General features: G+C 37.6%; 1 protein-coding gene across 8 annotated transcripts in view; it reads left to right on the top strand.

The window, feature by feature from the left end:
- SATB1 (SATB homeobox 1) overlaps positions 1-9790 on the top strand; it is a 129504-nt gene that overhangs the window by 90206 nt on the left and 29508 nt on the right. For all 8 annotated transcript variants that reach the window (XM_044449397.1, XM_044449392.1, XM_044449399.1 and 5 more), the window contains one exon: positions 522-677. In XM_044449397.1, the coding sequence (XP_044305332.1) occupies positions 522-677 (156 nt within the window). The remainder of the gene's footprint in view (positions 1-521; positions 678-9790) is intronic.

The raw sequence follows: 9790 nt of genomic DNA, 5'->3' as shown, positions 1-9790 counted from the left end.
CAAGCAGTGTCTGGCAACCATAGAATTGTGCCCTAAAAGATTTAAACACGACAGAAACTCAAAATAGAAAATTCCTGGAAAATAAGAAAGGTCCTCAGTTGAAGTTAAACCACATAGGTGCCAGGGAACCCTCTCTGGGAGGCCATTCCATTTCTGCATTGTCAATCTAGAAACACCATTTTTCTTAGCCATACAGCTTACTTCATCTGGCAGGGTCACCTGGAGAAAGACCTCTAGCAATCATATTAGGGTTCAGGCAGGTATATATGGGAGATGATCCTTGAAATGATTTGGCTTCATGCCATTTAGGGGTGTGACTGGCTTGCAAAAAAGCTTGTTATAGAAAACATGCAATTCTTTCACAGTACCTCTAAGTATGTTTACTTCAAGGGAAGCCCTCTTCATTTTAAGAAAACTTATTTTTAATTAAGATCCTCTAAAACCTCAGTATGTGCTGATAGTTTAGTGGCTCTTAACTGGGCTTCGTTATTTGCTGATGACATTCATGTTGTTCCTTCTAGGTAAAAACAGCTGTTATTACAACAGAAAGGAATGGAAAACAAGAAAACAATACTATGAACATTAATGCTTCCATTTATGATGAGATCCAGCAGGAAATGAAGAGAGCTAAAGTGTCTCAAGCATTATTTGCAAAAGTTGCAGCAACCAAAAGCCAGGTAAGAGCCTTAACAGGCATCAGTGAACTAAATTTGCCATCCATGTTTTTCAAAATCTGTTCCAATAAGGAATCATAGTGGGGGCAGAGTCAGAATGAGATATAGGTACAATCTTTAAATATGTATGCTTATATAAATTGCAACAACAGTTAATTGAGCTCAATTTCAGTGGAGTTCAGGGTGCTTTCAGCACACTTAACATTCTCTGAATTTTGTCCTATTTATTGTAAAACCTCATGTTGCCAGCATTATTACTGAAAACTGCTATCCTCAAGACCAGAGAGGCACAATCCAAACTACTCTGGATATATCCATAGCAGAATATCCATAGAGAATGCTAAACCAACTTTAAACAGTGTGGTTAAAGATCTTGGCTTATAACTGTAGTTTCTCAGTTTTGTTGTATTGGGGAACTATAATGATCTGAAGAATTCCTGGCTGAATTTCAGCATGCCAAGGAAAGGGGCTGCACACACGGATACAAAGCTTGTTCATATCTTGGCTGCTATGTGGTAGTTGGAACCTTTGAGTGACTATGTTTGTATATAACACTAAACCATTCAATGGGTTTGATCGAGACTTATTCAAATCACGAGGCTAGTTCATATTGATTTTTGCTCTACTGCAGATTAGTTCTGTTCTACTTAAGTCCCATTAGGTTTGCTCTAATTCAAACCATTTTTTTAAACTGATTTGCTTTACCCTACACTCCAGAATTTTGGACATCCTCAGATTCATGCAAACATAATACTCAAAAATGACATGCATAGTTAAGATACTTTCCTAATCCGAACCTTGAGTTTGTCTTTATCATTGATAGAGTATACCCGGCTGATGCTTTCAGTGAGCGTTTGCTACCCCAGAATCTCACTTTTCGGTGTTTACAGACTATTTGTATCATTACCATCCCACAGATCAATAAGATTTAACTTGGTAATATGCATTGGAGTACCCTGTCAATGTGCATTTGTTTGCACTTGCATAACATCTCACATGCTGTTCAGTTGAGGAAATCAATTTAGAATCTTGAAATACCTGCACAGAATTTCACCTACTTGAATAATATGATCTGCAGCTTGTAAACTACAGTTACTGCTGTCTCCAGATCATTTGTGGATAAGTTAAATAGCATCACCATTGGGTTTTGTTTTGTTTTTTGTTTTTTTGGTAAGTCCTTGGGAAACTCTAGAGTTGCATCTTTCCATTATGTGAATTATCTTTATATTCATACCCTCTGTTTCCTGCTCTTAACCCGTTTCCTATTCAGAGAAAACCTGTTCTCTTATCTTATGTTTGCTGAGCTTCCTTAGACGGGATTTGGTCAAAAGTATACATAAATTCATTGCAGCATTTAGCAAGAAGGAACAAAATATGGTTAACAAAGACAAGTCTTAGTGATATGTAGTGACCAGAGCATCAGGCTAAGACCAGGGAGATCCAAGTTCAGACCCAGAACCCTACAAAAACCCAGAGGTTCTGGGAGGGTTTAAGTCAGCCCAACAATCCACCATGGCCAAATTCAGATAACACAAGAGTCCATGTCAGAAAGAGTGATTATGCAAATTAGGCTGGCATATAGGGTGCTTAGCAAACGACGGTGGCTTCTTAACCATCCTGCACTCATGTAAACTCATTCTACAATGGCTAGTGCATAGGTTCTAAGTGGTTTGTTACCCATGGCAACAAGCCAGCCTAGCCAGGTTCTGACAACATAACAAGCTGGAAAACATGAGAATTATGCTTATTCCACCTGCAAAGGCAAAAGGGAGAAGGCAGGAAATAAGATACCATGACTTATTTCTCCATTCTTAATTGTGCAAATTCAGCTGTACCAGGCATACTAAGCTTTTGAGGTTTCTACCATTCATCTATAAATTTAAATTTCCATCCCCTTGAATACAAGTGTATTTTCCTTTGCTACTTTAGTTTTTTGCTTGTGTGTTTGTTTGTTTTAATTACCTCTCATTAGATTGGATGCAATGGTTTGTCACCTTCTTGCTTCATTTCAAGGATATAAATCACTTAAATCATCATCCCAAAAACATTAACCCTCCCAAATTGGATGCTTTTCCTGAGCTTACTAGCATTGCCCAGAATCAGGTTCCATTAGAATTTAAGTGATATATGGCAACTCTGTATAGTTAATGTAAAATGTTTTCTTAAAACATGAAATTGTTTAGACATTTAGTGTGTAGAGTAGCCTTCATAATTCTTTGTCTGTACAGTTGTCAAGCAAAATACATGGATGATAACAGGAAGCAGAGGTATATTTATTGCTAGCAACCATGTTAGCATTCTTGGAAGACATAACTGAAGTAAGATTATATGCATGAAATTATGACGAAACAGGACAGTTAAATATAAAATTGATTTGAGAGGGAGATTATCCTTGGCCCCGAGTTCAGATAAGATTCACATCTCTATAATAGATCTGTTTCTTATAACTCCCTTAAAAGGGATTGTGTTTAAGGGGGTTGTATTTGAGTTCTTGCTACACTGTCAGAATAATGTGACCTCCCTTTATAAAGGGAGTATTTTGGAATCTGTTGTTGCAGTTTGCTTTGTTATTTAAGCTTCAACTTTAGAAATGTTTGCAGTTGGGAGTCACTCCATCTTTCATTATATAGAAAAGATGTTTCTTTTTAAAGTTATATGCTGTAAGGAATACTTAAAAGGATATTTTGGAAATGTTATATCAAAATGATTAAACTCAAGCTGTGGACTGTAAAAAATTATAGCTTTACAGGCCACATGCCTGCCTACCCTTCAATCACTGTCAAAGTGATAATTTCTGCAATAATATGTTTCTTTTATTGTAGGATTCTAAACACCAAGTGCTGTTTAAACATTAAACTGAATTGTTTATGTTAGCGCTGTACTCACTGTGTCATACATCAGGCCACTATAATCTCTCATGGAATGTAAAATTTTGTCATGAATCATGGCTTGTGTATCGGAAATTACTGTAATTTTGATTGGAAATTACAGGGCTCTTGAAATGTTTCTAATTATGATAGAATGTTAACAGCGACTTCAAACCTGTGTACTTCTTCAGATGTCTTTTATTTTCAACTGAAGGTTATGCATCAAGAAGGAATATCTGTTGTCAGCACCCCTCCATGTTACCCATCCATAGTGGGTTTCGCTTTAATAGAATATCATAGCAATGAAGTCACTGGGTTCTTTGCTGTCCTTGCATGTGTTGATATAAGTTTAAGTTGCCTTAAATTTTATTTGCACAGCAAAAGCTACATGAGACATCTCTTCTAATTCATTTTAAGCATAGATTGTTTTTGTATAATTTTATTTCTTAAAAAGAAAAGATCAGAGGGAATTACAGCAATTTTAAGAAAAGGGAAGTTTGCACATAACTGTAACCGATCAAGTTAACAAGAGCATCAAGAATAATTTATCACTGAACACATCTCTAGTCTTGCTTAGAAGTATACACGCCAATAGACTTCCTTTGAGTTACTACTTTCCTAAGAATATCAGAAAATATTCTTATATACATTTAAGAAAAAATGTTTGCTTCATATTGGAGGGTGCTTATGCAACATCCGTCATTATCATTTTAATTTTTAATTGCACTATTGCAGCTTCCATATGAAACTGATGGTTTTTAATTTCCAGGTATGGGCATGTGACCTTTGGGATCTCTAGTTCTTGCTGATATTTGCTTGTCTCTGTGATGTCAAACAATCAGCATTTGCTCTAGACATTTGAAGTTGCAATCCTATACAAATTTCCTGGCACTAAGCCATACTGTAAACAACAGGATTTTGCTACTGAGTAGATGGATATAGGATTACCGAGTAAGTGTCCTAATTATTATTTTTTAAATGTCAGTCTATAATGGAAGCCACACTTGAGCCTGCTGCTGAGGAAAAACTAAATACATGGTGGTATCTGAGCAACAAGAACCACTCATGTAAAATACAGTGCACTAGCATAGATGACCTCTAGCACGATGCCAATAAAGTTTGCTGGTGCAACAGGTTTTACAAGAAAATCTTATCAGGCAGACTATTGGCATTATAGCAGTGGCTAATTATGCTAGCACTGGGTAATTGGCTTTAGGATAATGTCATATTGGATACTGCCTAAGGAAGCCCAAGAATGTGCAGTAATCTCACATAAGTGTTCCTGGGAATAGTAGCCATGGTCATGAAGGAGCCCTCCAAAAGTCTTACACTCCACTGCATAATTGTTTCACCAACTGTATGCCCAGGCGATGAAAATTGCTTTGTCAACAAGATGAAACAAAAAAGCAAATAGTCTTTTGCGAGACAGTATTTGCAATAATGTTATGAATAAAAGGAACATGGTCCTTCCTTGAGATCAAGCATCATATTTCTAAGTATATAAGGAAGCAGAGTAAATCAAACAATTTTCACAATGTTTCCCAACAGCCAATAGTCATGTTCTTGCAGGAGCAATCTTCTATCTTTTTCTGCATTTTCGTTCTCACATGACATCATTTACACATTTAAGATTGTTACTGTTCAAGTGGTGAGTGCCTTCAGACCTTCCCACTGCCATGCACAATGTGTCATAAAGTCTATAAATCTGCAAGGATATTTTTCTTCCTTGTGACATTGGGATACAGTGGATGCTAAATGGGACCAGAATGCACAACAATTTAAAAGGCAGCCTGTGGTTTAGGCAAAGCTAATGCAGATTTTCATTTTTACTGTATGGTACTGCCATCACTAGAAACAGCTGTTGTTTGGCGATTTGAGGAGCACAGTATATGGCCCTGCCATTTCACGAAAAAAAGATCCTCATTACCTAGTTAATATCATGATATTGCTTAAATTACACGCGTATTTATTTCCTGGTATGAATGTTCAATTGTATTTTTATGTTTCCATGAAGAACTATTCATCTGGCAGATCATATTGGATAATCATGAAAAAAATTAGATTGGCTATCATAGCTTTGATTTATTTGTTGTATCACAATAATATACCTCCTTGTATTAGTTTATACACCAAATGCTGTATTAAGAATAGACACTATTAATGGATTTTTATATTGGGGAACTAAAATATTTTAAAATATAATATTGTTGAATATTTCTTTTAAACTCTATTAATAACATTACAGAAAATACAAAATGGGTGTGAGCCAGGTTGAATTAAGGGCTTTTTTGTCTTACTGATTTTGGCTGCGATCTTATACATGGTTAGTTGAGAATGAGCCCTGTGGAATATGGTGGGACTTCTCTCTGAGTAAAAAGCATAGGATAGCACTGTTAATAGTTAAGTACAAGCATAACTTCTCTCCTTTGAACTTAGGGACTAATAACAGCTTAACTCTAGCCAGATATATTTTTCTAAAATATGCAACAAATGAACCTGCTTTAAATGCTTTATATTTTAGAGAACACTTTCAAATGCTGAAATGTAGTTTAATCTGTTTCATGCATTTTACATATACAGTTCAGAAGTAAAACACACTTGCAAACTTAAACTTATATGGAACCTTATGTTCACTGCCATGTAATAGTATGCCATACTTGGTCCCTGTTTGACACATCTGTTCTTAGATGTGAATGTACTTTCACATTATTATATAGATCTGAATGTACTTTCAGCAATCTGAGAGAGTTAATGATAATGTTGGCCCACTTCGTTACTACAGGCTTATAATCAGTTGCCTATCTTCCACCCTCTCTATCTTCTGTCATTCCAGTTGCTCAGCTACTTACACCAGCTGAAATTAATAAGTACCCATGGATTGGCAGAGAACTATATATGCAATATTTAGCTGTTATATGGTATTTTAAATTATGAAATTCCCTTAGAAATGCCTGACACATCTTCTGTATTCGGAGCTTCCTTGTAAATACTGTGCTTTGAAAAACACAGTAGCAGGGGTTCCCAGCCCCTGGGCCATGAACTGGTGCCAGTCCGTGACCTGTTAGGAACTGGGCTGCACAGCAGGAGGTGAGTGAATAAAACTTTGTCTGTATTTGCAGCCAGTCCCCAGCACTAGCATCACTGCTGGAGAGCAGCTGCAAATACAAATTGTCTTTAGGGCCCTTTTGGATTTTGGGCTTCGAAAGGCAGATAGAGAAGCGGTGGCAGCAGAACCGGATGGTAAGTGGTGCGGAGAAGCCAGGGAGGGTGTGTGCGAGCAGTGAGGGAACCAAGAAGCAGGTCAGGACTATGCTGCAGATTGGCGGGGCAGGGGAGGCACGGCAAGCAAGGCGCTGAGCAGGTAACGGAAGTGCGAGGGGGCAGGGAGAGCCACTGCTAGGCCGCGAGGTCTATTTGAGGTGCCACGCCACCTCTGCAAGGCCCTTTGGGTCTTGGGCCTCTAGCATTATGGTGAGTTGTATAATTATTTCATTATATATATCAATGTAAACATAATAGGAATAAAGTGCACAGTACACGTAATGTACTTGAATTATCCCAAAATCATCCCCCTGCCCCCAGTCCATGGAGAAACTACCTTCCATGAAATCGGTCCCTGGTGCCAAAAAGGTTGTGGACTGCTGCATAGTAGGACATCTTTGTCATAGCAGGACAAACATTTTATGAAATTAAATTCTCCTTTTAAACTTACATTTTATATACACATCCTCTCTCAAGGAATTTCTTGGGTTATAGCTGTAGTGACCATCATCCCTACACTGTTTTTTTTCCCCTCTTCCTTTGTTGACAGATGCACATTCTTTACAGATGAGCCACTTCTTCCTCTGGTTCTTCTACTCCCCTATCTGACATAATTTCTGGTTTGTTTCTTCATTTAAATACAGCAGTTTGGAACTTACCCCTCGACTCCAGCAGTGACCAAGGTCCACAGTTTGGCTTTTTCTGCTCATAAGCCCTGTTGGTATAGTAATTAGAGCATTTGGCTGGGACTAAGACTAAGTTCTGTTCTCTGCTTTGTCCAGACATTTAGGATATTAGCTTTCTGTTACATTATAGTTTGTCTGTGTGGGGCAAAACTCAGGTTAACATGATTAATTAATTAATTCCAATAATTGAATTTAGAACTTGGATTAACGTTGTTCTGCTAACCAACTACATGTTTTAATTCTATTACATATGCATATCATAAAACGCAATTATTGATAAGAATATTTACATATGATCATGGAGCAACGATAAAATGAACCCACACTAGTACAAGTGGAGCCTTCCAAAATTTGATGGAGATGCCCCACTCTCCGGGCCAGGACAGCATTCCCAAAGAGAGACTTCAGAATGCATTGAGCTTTGGCAGCACTCCTGCATGTTCTGCCAGGTGACTACAGGAATCATGATATACACAGAACGAATTTCACCAACAGTGTAAATTCATTTGTTTTTACTATTAGCCTTTTCATTTTATTTTCTTTGTGAGCTATTTATATACATTTTCTCATTGGAAATAAATGATCAATTCAAAGAATCAGTCCAGATTTTCAGTTCAGTCACTCCTATCCCCCCAAAACAATTATATCCCCATGTGGTTGCCACTTTACAATTTCATTGGCTACCAATCCATTTCTTAATTCCAGCTATGATACAGTTTGTAACCAAGCGATCTGAAAGACTTCATTGTCCCTTATAAGCCTGATAGGGTTCTGAAATCTCCCACAGAAGCTCTTTTTTCATTTTTGCTAGCATCTGAGGCTCATTTGTCAGAAACTTGAGATGGCTTTTTTTTCTGCTAGGCTCTGGATCTCTTTTCAAGGGGATCCCTGTTTAGCTCCTTCTTTTGTGATCTTGCATTTGATTTTTATTAGCTTCCTTAAGCACTGTTCAGTGGGAAAGCAGGAAACAAATTTAACGAATTATGTTCCAGAAGCTGAAAAGGAAGCCTGCCTCATCTACGATAATAGCACCTATTCATTGATTAGGCATTGAGATGGATAGTTCTTCCACAGCCATCTAAAAAAGGCAGAATAAGAGTTACCTCTATCACCTCAAAGCAACAGTAGAGAAGTACAAGGTATGAATGGAAGGGGAACAATGTCTCTTCCATCCCCTTTTGCATCAACCCACCGTGTACAGGTTTTTACCTCCACTGCAGTGTTGTTCCCAAGTGTAATGGTTTACTTCTTGGAGGAATAAATAGAAGATGTTTCCAGAGGGATACCTGTGTCAATCTGATGCAGAAAAAACAAGAGTCTTGTAGCAATTTGAAAAGATTTATTAAGTTTATTATAACTTTGTTAAGGCAGAAGAGGTAAACCTGTTTTAGTCTGAGGTGCAAATTCCATTTCAGAGATTTCACTGGCCATATTGCAGTGTTGTGTGAAGGCAGGGGTAAAAAGGATGAGGTAAAAATATTAGTATAACTTAGTTTAAATCTTTTATTGCCAATAATTAATCCTTTGAGAGGAACCAAATAATTTGTGGGCAAGAGAAAGGTATTGGGCCTGGAGAAGGGGAATTTGAGAGCTCAGGTGGGGCAAAGTTTCAACACTCCTGCGTTTAACAAATTGCAAGACTGTTTGCTGTATTTAAAGTATGGAATTTCCTACCACAAATAGTGACTACCAGTAGCTTGGACAACTTCAGATGGGAATTGGATAAATTCTTGAAGGATAAGGTTATCTGTAGTTGCCATTCAGAGTGGATATATACCATATCCTGTATCAGAGGCATCTTGCACTTGCTAATCATTATGGCTATATACTGTCTCCTGTATTGGGGTGTTGTGTCTCTGAACACCAGTTTTACGGGAATGCAAGCCAGAAAGTGCTCTTGCATTGCTGTCCTGAATGTGGACTTCCTATCGGCATCTGGTTGGGAACAGAATGATGGACTAATTAAACCTTTGATCAGATACAACATGGTTCTTCTTTTGTTCATACATTTTAAAGTGAAATATAGAAAGACCGGTCCCTAGCCAACAACCTTGATTATTTGTTTAAACAGTTCTTGGTGGTTCACCCAGAAAAAAATGGAGAAATATTTACCACGTTTTAAATAACACATTTGTTAAGCCGGCATCTTCCAACATCTTTTACCTCTGTCTTGCAATGTCCCTTTATGAAATGTGCTCACAGATATGCACTGTGGTGTACATAACGGGTTCTGTAACTCATCAGGCTTCAGTGTTGCCTCAGTACCTCAGACTCAGAAAATCAGATCATAGGCTGCATGCTG

The sequence above is a fragment of the Varanus komodoensis genome, unplaced genomic scaffold (assembly GCF_004798865.1).
Source record: "Varanus komodoensis strain SLA01 unplaced genomic scaffold, ASM479886v1 scaffold58, whole genome shotgun sequence".
In the NCBI taxonomy this organism is placed as follows: Eukaryota; Metazoa; Chordata; class Lepidosauria; order Squamata; family Varanidae; genus Varanus; species Varanus komodoensis.
Note: the sequence above shows the minus strand (reverse complement) of the source record. Positions and strands in the feature narration are given on the sequence as shown.